This window comes from Sinohyriopsis cumingii, unplaced genomic scaffold, assembly GCF_028554795.1.
Source record: "Sinohyriopsis cumingii isolate HCF-2022 unplaced genomic scaffold, ASM2855479v2 utg002226l, whole genome shotgun sequence".
Classification (NCBI taxonomy): domain Eukaryota; kingdom Metazoa; phylum Mollusca; class Bivalvia; order Unionida; family Unionidae; genus Sinohyriopsis; species Sinohyriopsis cumingii.
Window position 1 is genome coordinate 275075 of NW_028316162.1, and position 13884 is coordinate 288958.

The window sequence follows — 13884 nt, forward strand, 5'->3', positions numbered from 1 at the left end:
AAAAAAATATCAAGTCACATTGAAAGAAGAAAAATGGTTCAGCACAATTAGTCAAGTTCTTCATTGTCAACAGTTACCAGACTTTTTAGATGGCTTGGACATTCAGTACGGAAGAACCAATTGGGTTTTCTTTGCTGATATCAACTAAATGTCACAATCACTCTTAAAGAACAAAAATTTGTTCTGCAAGCTCTCCTATCATCTGTGGTTTCCAAACTTTGTAGCTTGCTTGTATCTGATGAAAGGAAGACCTCTGTTGATCTCAGTCAAAAGGTCAAAGGCCAAGGCCACTGGATCAAAGAAGTAAAATAGTTTCTAAAGAGTATCAATAGTTTCACATTACTTACCTCATTCAAATGTTGTGGATGGCTTGCCCTTGGTATAATGAAGAAATCAGTTGATTTTGGGGTCAAGGTTACTAACTGAAAGAACAAAAATGGTTTTCACACAATGACATTAGTTCTACATCACTGACATGGCCCAAACTTTATGGATGGCTTTCACTTCGGGTAGGAAAGAAAACTATTAATTTTCAGGTCAAACAGGTTAAAGGTCAAGATCACTCTGAAAGAAGATAAAGACTTTCTGTACAAAAATTTCAGTTATTAACATAGAGGACTATTAATTATGAGGGAGAAATATAATATATCATTGATGGTACTCTTGTTAAAAAATTTTGGCTTTACTTTTAATTGGTACCATGCAGCTGTTATTGTGTTTATATGCCATTTAATGCTAATACACGCTGTCAACAGAAAGCTCTTTTTGTGCCTTGCCACAAATTTGGTAGAGACAAAGAAAGTTCTCTCCATCCATCATGTTAAGTTACATTTAGTTTTACAGGTATTGCCAGCTGCATTTATATGGTTTTGTGTGCTGATTTGTCTTGGAAAGTTCAGTATGATTCCTCCAAATATTAGGTCAAAAGACATTTATTTTTACACCATGGTGACTTTGGTTCAGCTCAGTGGCTTGTTATTAGAAAAACAAACAATTTTCTCAATTTAACAATTGCTGAAAAAATTTAATGCTGTGGGGAATCATCATTAAACACATTTTGTGGCTTTTGACTTTTTTCTATAATCTGTATTTGATCACTTCTTTATTTTTAGGTCCTTGATGAAGCCAAAAGATTGTTGTTGTGGTGTGCCACACCAGATGCTGTGGTGCGACTAGAAAGATGTAATCTAGACAAGAAGGAAAAGATCATGTTGAAACAGATTTATATGAGAGAGCAGTGTCATGACAATTTGGCTCAGTATTTGCATTTCAAGCTTAAGAGAGAGAAAATACATGAGCTGTTTGCACAGGTAATGCTGAGGATATTCATTAGATTCAACTGTAAGCTGTGAACTTCAAATAGTTGCTTTGAGTATGGATGTTATAAAAACCATTAAACACATGTTTGTTCTTGGACTTTAAAGTTGTACAGTTAATAACTCAGTTAAAATATAGCCATAATAACATCTTGGGGATTATATTAACTGCAAACCTTGCTTTGTCCATTTCAGAAAAAGAATTGTTGTTCAGATTTGTTATTTTCAGCACATGTTTATGCTCAAAATCGTTATGTTACATCCAGGTTTGATATTATTGATTTTTGTATGTTTTCATACTGAACTAGTTCTGTTCTCTCCATTTTAGATTTTATTTTTTTACATGTGTTCCTGCTCAGATAATATTTTTACCTCCAGGCTAGATACTTGGATTTTAGCATGTATTCATGCTCAGATAGTGCTTTTACTTCCAGGCTTGATATTTTGGATTTTTAGTATGTGTTCATCCTCAACTAGTTCTGTTATTTCAAAGCTAGATATATTTGATTTTTAACATGTGTTCATGGAGGCAATCTGTCTCCTGAGAAAACCTTGGACTATCTAAAGCAGGGTGGTCCAACATCTTCAAAACTATAGGCCACATGGCCAAAAATGTAAAGTTGGTGGGCCATACATATTATATGTTATAGTAATTATGCTACAGTCCTACCCACTTATGTCAACATCACTTATGTCGACAAGCCGCCTATTTGAACAAAAAAGCAAAGTCCCGGTCCCTTGGTCTACTATAACTACCAAAAATTGTCATGCTTATGTCGACATCAAGATAAAAATAAACTTACATGTCGACAGAAGCCCTTAGTCCCAGCTTGAACAAATCCTTTGTTTTCTAATCATTTATGTCGACAAGCCTTCAGTTCCGACCCATACTTTGTTCAACAATTAGTTGATCTTGCTGCCAGGCTTTAATGTCGCAGTCTGATAAAAAAAAACAACAGGTTTTTATTTGGTCCTTGATAAATTAAATTAAATTTTATTGTAATTTTATGCATTGATTATGCTATAGATAATAATCTCAATTACATGTATATGTATTTGTCATTAAAATCTTTTACTGCTATATGTATTTGTATTTTGAGAGAATTCATAACTTGTTATCTCAGGGATGTATTTTAAATTTATACCACTTGAGTTGACATTGTTACAATATTGTATTGTAAGAATCATTTTCTTTTAGTTTAATACCTCATTAGCATGTGTCAATGTATACAATATTATGCCTTCATTAATCATATCAGCTGCATATCTCTTGTTATTTTTTGTGTACTTTTCACGATGACTTCTGTAACTAAATACATGTACTGTTTAAACCAACTTGTTGACAGGTTTTCATTTCCCTGTGAATAGCCCCATCCCCTTGGTAGCCTCAATAAGATGGGAACAGACTGACTAAAATCTAGGCCAATTTAAGTACATGTACTTGAAGCATGTAAATAACAAATATGCAACCATGTGCTAATGCCGACATTGAATATTGTAATGAATGTTTATCATATCAGGATGTGACCAATGCAGTATTTTATTTTGGATTTTATTACACAAAGGTAACCAAAATGTAATTTGTCAATATGCAAGTGTATTTCACCCTGGTTTTGTCTTGATGTACTCAAAATTTCCATTGTTTGTTTTCTCAAAGTGTAAATGCTACTCACTGACAACAGGTCACCCCTTACTGACGAATTTAACTTGTATCTTTTTTCAGACCCCCCCAAAAACTTATCTCGACATCCGCCTATGTTGACAATATTTCCTCAGGCCCGAGGATGTCGACATAAACGGGTAGGACTGTATAATTATAGAACTCACATTTTGTATGAGCATGGGTTAAAAGAATATTACTCACAGGCCACATTTGGCTTGTGTGCCTGTAGTTTGACCACTCTGATCTAAAGAATGCATTTATTAAAATTTTGTTGGATGTATCTTTTTCAACATTTGTACATCTTTGCCATTTGTCTTATGGGAGTGCATGTTTGTTTTTATTCATAAGAGTTTGGCTTCATTAAGTGATTTGCTGAATTCACTTTTAGAATGCCTTATCAGAAACTCAACAGATCAACACTGTGGCACTTTAGCATCCATATGTGTTTCAGTGTGTCTATATACTTATCCACAACCGACATTAAGATAAAATATTCAAGATTTTTATTGCCCTAAGCTTAATTTTAAAGTTGTTTAGTTTATAGATAAATAAAGGTGGGCATGACGGAAGGGGAGTCTCTTGTTTTAACATTTTACCTTTACCAATTTTTCTGTTAAACTTTTACTTGTCACTGTGAGGTCAGGATTGTATCAATGTACTATCAAACCCGTACATACATAAAAACAAAATTCAAATAAGAGAATTAAGACAAGTAAACAATATAAAATGTTAATGTGAACTCCCATATATTTCAGATAACAACCCATTCCAAGCTTCTGTCAACAGCAGACAAATCAGATATACATCAGGCAATAGGAATTGCACCTGAGAGGATTGCTCTGGAAACTCTTCAGTCTTTTGATACTGAGCAGCAGTTCAGTCGAAAAATCAGGTTAAAGAAAATACTCATTAGACATATAATATATGGTTTGTACACGCTGTAGTTCTGAAAGTGAAACCTACTGTGAAGTATTTAAAAAAAAAGTGTATGCCCCTACTGCAATAGCAGAAGGTGGCATATTGTTTTGTTGCTGTAGTCTGTGTGTCTGATAGTCCATGTGTTCATTTGCCCATCTTGAATCTGTTTTAGTGCGAGAGTACTATAGCTATTTAACTTTTAAATTTTGCCTACTATATTATAAGCAGAGGATCTGATTAGATTTTCAGTTTTAAAATTTTATATGTTTTTTGAACTTTGCAGACTATGTTGACAACAACTTTGATAGCACAATTAAGCAAAACTATGTGATAACATTTGAAATTTGGTGGGAGTATTTACATTCATATGTAGCTGACATGATTGTATTTGCAGGCCATTTTTTGCAACTTTCAGTTTTTAGCTCACCTGGTCATATGACCAAGTGAAGCTTATAGTATGACCCTGCATCAATTTAGCATTGTCTGTCATTCATCCATCAACAAATAGCTGCTTTAAGCTTCTCCAAAATCAGTGGAACAATTTTGACCATATCTGGCAGATAGCATCCTGGCATGAACAGCTTTCAAGTTTCTGTAAATGGCCCTATTCACTATTGTACTTATGTGCCATTAAACATATACCTTGTATGAATAATGTATGTCCACCATCAAATGTGGCTACCATTACTAAAATTGAACAAGTTTTAAAATGACTCCTAAAAATCCACTGAACAGAATTCAACCAAATTTGACAGTATTGTTGCATGAATTACTTTTAAATATATTCAAATGATGCCAGTTTTCCATAAAAATCTTTGATTAATGCAATAAAAACTTCAAATATCTTTTTGTCAAACATCCTTCAAGAATTTGACCAATATTTACAAACAAAAAATTCTAGCTTGAAGAGCTTTCTTAGTTTTACACATGAAGTAAATCTACCATCAGATATAATTTAGTTGTTCTTACTTAAAATAAATATACCTTTAAATGACTACTTCTCATAACTGCCTAACATAATTGGGCTAAACTTGACAATTAGCATCCTTGCATGAAGGGCTTTCAGTTTTGTTTACAAATGATGTCAGCCTGCTATTAAATATGGTTGCAGGCATTGCTAACATCAGAAAAACCTTGAAATAACTGATCATAAAACTGTTCAACAGAATATGATCAAATTAACAGAAAGCAACCAGGCAGAACAGGCTTTAATTTTTTCTGCAAATGCTTCTGATGTCCCAACAAATATAGCTGCCATTACTTAAAGAAGTAAAACATTTAAATGAATTCTTCTAAAAAGCCACTCTGCAGAATTGGACACAATTTTGACAGAAAATAGCTTGATATGGATGGTTTTAAATTTTAGAGAAAATGATAATTATCCACCATCACTTATGGCCACCATTGATAAAGATATACAGATCTTTGAAACAACATTTGCTGGATTTATACACCAGATAGTCTGTCCTCATAATTTTGGTTTTTTGGGGCATAGCTTTATCTGCATGTGTTGGATTTAAACCAAATTTGACAGCTTTATATTCAAGACCTCAAGCAAGTTTGATTTCCATCATTCTGCACGATCATTTACATGAGCTGGGCCCCAGATTGCCTGTCCATCTAACTTTGGTTTTTACAGCCTAATGAGACAGAAATTGTTGGACTTAAACCGAATTGGGCATGCAGCTTAAGTTATTGATTGATTCAGATTTACAGCATTTCATGACATTTGCAGGAATTATAACCAACTTTGAGTTCACAATACAACTTTACTTACAAGTGTTTGATAACTTACCTGATTTATCATGCAGCTATACATTGAGGAGACCTTTAACCACTTTTATTTTGTAGCATTTTTTGCCATCATTTACAGTATGTCCTCTTAAATTATGTTTTCTGCAGCATATCTATCCCTAAGATTGTCCGAGATTTCAGCCAGATTTGGTGGTCTACTTTGGAGTGATGAGATCTGATATTTGTTTATTTTTCACATGTCTACTTCATATGACATTGATTGTAAGATTGCAATATCATTGATAAGTAGAGTGCTTGCCCATGTTTTCCAGTCTAGATTATTGCATAGAATCCTCCAAGATTTCAAGCTAATTTTATATAAAGCCTAAAATTGTTGGACTCTTGCATGATTTTAATTGCCAGGATTTACTTCACCATTTAGTTGTTATGGCTTATTTTTGTTGGATACAGTCCTTTTTGTAACTCCATAAAAGTTATTGTTTTTAAGGCCCAGCTCAACAAATTGGAGTAAGCAAGGCTCTTTGCACAGGACCCATTGCTAATAGCTTTATTTAATATTGTCTGTCATAGAAATGTAATAATAATATTTTGTGGAAAGATGGAAAGATAATACTGTAAAGGTCAAAGAACATGGTTCATACAAGAGTTGCTTTAAAAACTCCATGAATTTCAGAAAAGTTGGTTTTGTTCTTGAAACATCTTTACAATTGTTGACAGACTTATTGAATTTTGCTAAAAGCACCTTGAATTTATCTTAAGGAATGCAAGAAGTTTAAACTGATCAAAATATAGCTCTTTTTAAATTCAGAAGTTTCGTTATTTATGTTATTTCCAAAAGTAATTAATAAGAAAATGTGATGAATTTGACTGGATCAAAATAAACATGACACTAGTAGCTACCAGATGGAATAACATCCCTTCACTGTAGTGGCACACTTATCTGTTTTGCTTCTGCTTTTGTGCCTATATGTGCAGTGATAAACAGGAAACATATGGATAATATTTAATTTCCGTGACAAAAATAATATTCTTTGAAAACTTTAAATGAAAAGTCCTTACAAAAACTCTCCAGTGCTATATGAACCATGAAGGTAAAAACATTAATTGTGGGAAACCGATGCTAAATTCCTTTATAATTAGCTCCAGTGTTTAGATCATAAATACCAGATTTTCATTAGAGGCATAATAAAGACTGCTAATGATAGCTCTCAAAAGATCTAATAGATGCATTGAAGAATGTAATACACAAATCATGTAAATGATAAATTTAAATTTTCACTCTTTCCAGATATTTCTTGGAGTCAAACCCCAAAGAGGAAATACTTCTCATGGTTCAGTGTAACTCAGGTGACACCATTGCCAACTTGGTGGCCTCTGCCAGATACTGTATCTTGGATGAACATCAACAGTTAAAGAATGGTCGGACAGCTCCTTGCCATGTGATCTTCATCATACAACTACCTAGGATTGCTGGAGGATGCTTTACTGGATTCCAGGTTAGTTTTCATGGAACTCACTCACAAGCAATATAAACTTGGCTGGCCCCATATTCTGAAAATGTTTTGAGCAAGAAACTGTACCTCAAGCTGCAGACTCTTAATCTGGATGTGTTATGTGTACTTATACTTAATTTGCATCAGTGAAATTTAGCTTGCTTAAATGGAACAAAAGTTAGCAAAAATCCTTTCAGATCGTTGGTATTATTCTGTTGTGGATCCCATGTTTGTGCAAAATGAGACAAGGTAGTCACTTTTCAATGACTGTAGTAGTGGCAACAGTTGAAGTTTTCTCATCATGGATTTTCATCATTCTCTGCATGAATCATTATGATGCTAAGATAATTCATTCTATTACATGCTTGCTTGCCTCATTTGCCTTGCAGTTAATGCCCTAATCATACCAAATTTGTGTCAAAGTTTTGGTTCAAATTCTTTGATCTGCTAATATTTCTAAAACCCTTGATAGATTCTCATTATACTTCGCATTAATCATTATGAAGCTAAGACAATTCATTCACTGACATGCACACTTGTACCTTTGACCTCGGGATTAGAGTCACAGTCATGCAAAATTGCATTAAATTTTTTTATTTACTTATATTTCCTGAACCCCTCATTGAATTTTCTTCATGCTTCAGATGGATCATTATGAAACTAAGACAACTCATTCTGAGACTTGTACATTTGCCCCTTTGACCTTTGGGTTAAGGTCACAGTAATAAAAAATATGTGTTATTGTTTTGGTTACAGTTATTTTTGTTTCCATTTTAGTATATTTTCTGAACCAGTTTATGCATTTTCTTGATACTTTCAATGGATCATTAGGAAGCTAATATATTTCAGTGATTTGTATACTTTCCTCTTTGACCTTGGGGTTGATGTCAGTCATTGAAATATTAGGGTTTTGGTCAGGATTCTTTCATTTCTTTGTTTTCTTAAACCCTTGAAGGATTTCGTTCATACATTGTACCATTCATTATGATGCTAAAGACCATGCATTTTGCAACATGCTTGCTCAACCTTTTGACCTCATAGTCAAAGTTATAATTTTTATAGCAATGCTTTGATCATGGGCTCAATATGCAGTCCCTGATCTTGTTCTGTTTAATGCCATGGAAGGACCAAATTTTCTGACCGTGAGCTTATGTTTGAGTTTGTTGCTCAGAGCAGTTGTGAATACAGGGTCTAGTTTTTTGAATGAGTTGTCACAGAAATAAAACACAAGCTTTGTAGCCTGTGTTTGTTTCTGTATTTCTATTCAGTGTTGTATGCTTCTGCATTTCATTATGGCTGACATAGCTGTAAGGCCATGCGAGTTTATGGTATGGACCAGCATTTGCCATGCATCTGTTGTCATCTCTCAGCACATTATTTTAAACTTCTCAAGACAACTGGACAAATTTGGCCATGAGCAATGCATAATAAAGAGCTTTCAAATTGATACAAATGATGCCAGCCTGCCATCAAATATGGTCACCATTATTAGGAATAAAACAAGCTTTAAAAACATCTGCAAAAAAAACTGAGTAGAATTTTACCAAATTTGACAAAAAGAATCCAGGATAAAGTATGTGCAAGTTTGTGCAAATGATTTAAATCCTTCATCAAATATGGCAACCATTGCTGAAAATAGAAATATGTTTTTACGACTTCTGTTTAAAAACCATTTAACAGAATTAAAATAAATTTTGAATCAAAGAATCTTGACATGAAGGGCTCCCAGGGTTTTGTACAAATGATATCTTATTCTGCCTCTTTATGGCTGCTGTTAATAAAATAATGCATTTTTACATCAAATTTTGAGAAACAATTAAACAGAACTAGATCTTTAATGAAAGCAACCTGGCGTGAACAACATTCAGGTTTGTACAGTTAGTTATATACTCCTATCAATACATAAAATAGAAAAAGCTTAAAGAAGTTGAAAACTACAGAACAAACTTTAAAGATCTTAAACTGTTGGACAAATGATGCTGATATTTCATCAGAAATGATTTAAAATAGAGAAACTGGGAAACCTTAAAAGAATTGTTTTCCTTTGCAGTGAACATGTGAACAATCTAAATTACGCTTGGGTCACTTGTTTTGTTTCTATATTTGACCTTGTGGTACAAGACATACAAATTCTTCTTAAAGACAAGATATTGGGCAAGTCAGTGGTCACTTAAGTGAAAGAGGGCACTAGATTGTAAGTCAGATTCCTGTCTTGAGAAATTTTAATTACTGCATTCTGGTAGCCAAAGTTACAGGAATTTTCTATGCCATCTTCCCCAACAAGACTAGTTCTTACTTTCTTGCAAGATAAAAGGATGAAGGTATTTTAACTGCATTACATATGTGTACCCTTTGTGAAAAGAATTGCACTAAAATTGCAGATTTATAAGTCTTTTTCAGACCAGTTAACCCTTTACTTCATGTAAGTGCCTTCAGTGCTTCTACTCCATTCTCATGGAAGCAACTTTGGATGCCTCTACCCGATTCACATGGAAACGCCTTTCAACACCTAATCTATTCTCATGGAAAACACCTTTCAGTACCTGCTGTAAATGTCAGCCATTTTGAGCTGGTTTTTGTAGCACCACCTTCAGGGAGAAAATCCTATTGGATAGCTCATTCATTGATGACCATTAGATCAGATCATGTGGTGACTGTTTAAACTTGAGTAGTAATCTGCTATTTAAAGTAATGGGGTCAAATTCTTCACTTTCCTAAAAGGAGGCCACATATTTCATTCAGTACTTCTGGAGTTTGCATAATTAGAACCACTGCTATAACTTAGGTAAAGGCTCTGATATTGACATAGACAACATTGAGTTTTTATAATTTATCAAATTAGGATGATTTAGTGATGTAGACGTAGACAGAGAAGTGGTAAATTTTGAGTATGAGAAATGGCAGCTATGGTTGGTCACACGGCTTCACCAGCTTGATGGTGAACGAGTTCTCTCAACAACAATACAGTACAAAGTGCCTGCCAAACTGCAGTCCCATAAGCCAGCAAAATGCAATAGAATCTTGATTTTACTCACCAGCATGTAAATCCATGATTTTTGTTTGCAATAATTATCACCAGGTTTGTATGATCAGTTGCTGTGATATTTTTAAATCAATTTAGCTTGACTGCATCATGCATATTCAGCAAGAAAATATTCCATGCTGGAAATGAGCATATTTAAGTTATGTGAGTGTTTATGCTGGAATTGTACTGCAGTATTGCTACAGAGATGCAGTACTTAACCAGCATAAGTACAGTATGTACTGAACTTTCAGTGTATGTTGCAATTCTATAAGGAATGTAATATGCTGAAATTGACAGCCTGTCGATATAAGCCTTTGTCATTTATGTGTATCCCAGAGCTAGAGTCCCAAGCCATTAGCACTGTTTATTATCTATATCCTAGAGCCAAAGTCCCAATAACTGTTTATTATCTATATCCTAGAGCCAGAGTACCAAGCCAATAACACTGTTTATTATCTATATCCAGAGCAAGAGTCCCAATAACTGTTTATTATCTATATCCGTACAGCCATGCCACTAACACTGTTTGAAGCATGTAATTATTTGTATTGTTGTAATAATTTATTCATTGAGGAATTCCTGGGTAAGTAAATCTAATTTCTTTTTTCTCCTACAAGTAATCTGTCATTTTCAAGTAAATCATGTAATTCGTGCCAGAAAATGAAGTAATTGTATCACTTAGTAATAGTTTAGCATCATATATTTTTTTAATTAAAGTTATATCTGTTTAAAGTATTGATGTGAAAATGAGTAATTATTAAGTCAAAACTAGTAACCACGTTATAAAACTGTTAGTAAAATCAACTTATAAAAGTAATTAGCAAGTAATAATTTATTTTAATGCTTCTAGTAGACTATCTTTTCAAGTAAAACATACTTGAAATGAGCTAATTTGACTACTTAATATTATAATGATTATATTTCACTGAATATTTTCTCTTAAAGTTAGTAATGCCAGTAAAATTGAGTAATTCATGATAAATTATGATTAATGTAAACTGGATATACTAAGACACTTAGATTATTAAGACATAACATTTTATTTCATTGAAAATGTTGTGGCTTGTTCTTTTTTTTTCTTTTTTTTTTGATTTGCTGAAATGTTTAAGATACAAGAAAACTGTAATTTTATGCTTTACTGCTTAGTTAACTGGACTTGGAAGATAAGTGTTATTCTATTAAAAAGAAACAACTGGTCTCAGATTAAAAACTGATATTACTGTCAATATAACTGCATTTTCAAGCCAGTTAATAAAAATTGCTAACTTACTGTAAAACAACTGGCATTTTTCTTCTTCAGATGCCAGTTTTATGTAGTTTTTTATATATAAACAAGCTGCTTTTTAACTGGTTCTAACAATTGCTTATCCGACTCCAGGTGAAGCAACATTTTCTTTTTAAAAAAACTGTTATTTAACTGCACTTTTAACTGAAAACTGGTGTCTCACTGCAGAAAAACCAAATATTTAGCCAGGGTTTTTCTTTTGTTGCTAAGACCATATATTCTTTACAGCTTGTAATCTTCATAGATTTTGTCTGATTCTTGCATTGACATTAACACAGTCCAAACTACTGCTTTGAAATTTGTCCAAATTACTGTGCAAGGATAAATAGACAGGAAAATGTTTCACACTTGCTATGATTGAAGTATTGGGTAAGTCACAATTAGTGACAGATCTTTTTCTGTATTAATTTAATATTAATACACTTTGATTTGAAAGTATAATTTTCTGAAACATCATCAGGAGTTTGGTTCTTGCTCTATGCCCTTAATAATGACGTACTTGGTAATTAATAGGTACACTGATAAAGAGGGCATTGGGAACCAAGTCCAGAGATAGAACAAAAATATGTGCATTTTATTCAAACTTGTTTTGGCATGTATCACTGAAAATCTTCAAGAATAATTCATGGATTAGCCAATTTAAAAAACTTGTGATTTGTCTAAGGTGTGTGATCGTTGCAAGAATTAAGGCTTACCCAATACCCAGATGTCATGGTGATGGTGTCACATTTCAAGCACTATAAAGGGCTGGAGACAATTCAGCTATTGATTAATTTATGCAATATTAAAAGGCCATTTTCAGTCCTCAGAATTTGTTAATATGCCAGCTCAGCTGCTAAGCAAGTATGTGATTTTCACAAGAAATTAGGCTGACCCTGCACACATTAGCTTGGTGTTGGCACCTTTCATGTACTGAATTGGTGTTTTAACCTTTAAAATGTGTAAGTAGGTTCACAGATTCTCCATGCATGCACTAATAAGATATATATATATATATATATATATATATATATATATATATATATATATATATATATATATATATATATATATATATATATATCCCACTAGCCATTGTCGATGTGGATTCAACACTGAAGTCTAAAGTTGTGGCTCATGAAATTTGGAGTATTTTCTTTTGAAACCCTGCTACAGAATAAAGTTATACAATAATCATGTTAAAAAGTCTCCTTTGCTCATTTGATCTTCAATTTGTCCAATGTATTTCTCGAGCAGTTTATGAAAATGCTTCAGTCTTATCTGATTGTGAACTGTATTATTTCACCTATATGTTTGTCCTTTAGGCACAAGATGAAGCTTTGCTTTTTATGACGGAGATGCATAAATCTCTACTTAATATGAAATAGAAATATGATGCAGACAGTTGCTAAAATGTTCAGTTCCATCTCGTTTTAGTGTGGTCTGTGGCACTCTGCCCACATGGATGACCTGAGGGCACAAGATGAAGAGATGCTTTCCATCATGGAGATGCTTGGAAATTCAGTGGGCACTCTAATGGAGAGGGCAGTGGGTACTAAGCCTGCAGACATATCTGACATGGAGGCTGAAGAAATGTTCAGGACCAATAGAATTGGTCATGGTTCTGTTGCCGTGGAAACTAAAGACATGGACACTGAAAGGAATGATACAGAAATACCAAGGTAGGACTTTTCTCTGATGACTTGCTGTTTATGATGAATCTCCATTCATTTTGTCTAGCCCATATTGACATCACAATGACTTTGGCATCTGTCTCCTTGTTTTTGTACCTGCACCCATTAACATCAATGTTAAAGTTTGTTACTTTTCTTTAATTTTAGTACCATTTTGGAGCATGCCTTCAGTGTGCACTTACCTTTTATCTAGATAAATAAATTATCTCATATGAAAGGCTGTGATTAGTCTAAAAACATATAGGTCTTTTTCAGCTACTTCAAAAATAACTTTTGAATTGGGTATTGTTATACATACATCTGTTCACTACTCTATCTCCTCCTGAATTGTTGGTTTAAAGCTCACTGAACAAAGTTGCTTCTAGGGTGCAGGTATGTGTTATTGCATTGTTTTTCATCACCTTGGCTTAAATTAAGCTAATTGGCATTTAAAAAAAGTCAATTATAGTTCCAATTTTGGTGTATTTTACATCACCTAATGCATAATGTGACTCGTATGTATTGGGCATGTGCATACATGTCCCTCAGAAACTTCATCTTGTACATGTCAAGGACAACCATTTTTGTGATCAGAAACATGACTTACAGTATGGAGGATTTATAGTTAAGTATCTGGGGGTTTGAATAATCTAGCAGTCAGATTGGATAGGATAAAAGAAGCCCAGTTACATTATAATCTGGTTGTTGAAACTGTAGTCTATAAGGAGGATAATTTGGAAGAATCAGAAATCAATTTTGCAATCATTTTGTAAGACG

General features: G+C 33.4%; 1 protein-coding gene across 1 annotated transcript in view; it reads left to right on the forward strand.

Moving 5' to 3' along the window:
• LOC149770911 (E3 ubiquitin-protein ligase rnf213-alpha-like) overlaps positions 1-13884 on the forward strand; it is a 512819-nt gene that overhangs the window by 264961 nt on the left and 233974 nt on the right. Inside the window, exons 37-40 of the mRNA XM_089948996.1 lie at positions 1113-1310; positions 3735-3871; positions 6941-7148; positions 12872-13116. Coding sequence (XP_089805122.1) covers positions 1113-1310; positions 3735-3871; positions 6941-7148; positions 12872-13116 — 788 coding nt within the window. The remainder of the gene's footprint in view (positions 1-1112; positions 1311-3734; positions 3872-6940; positions 7149-12871; positions 13117-13884) is intronic.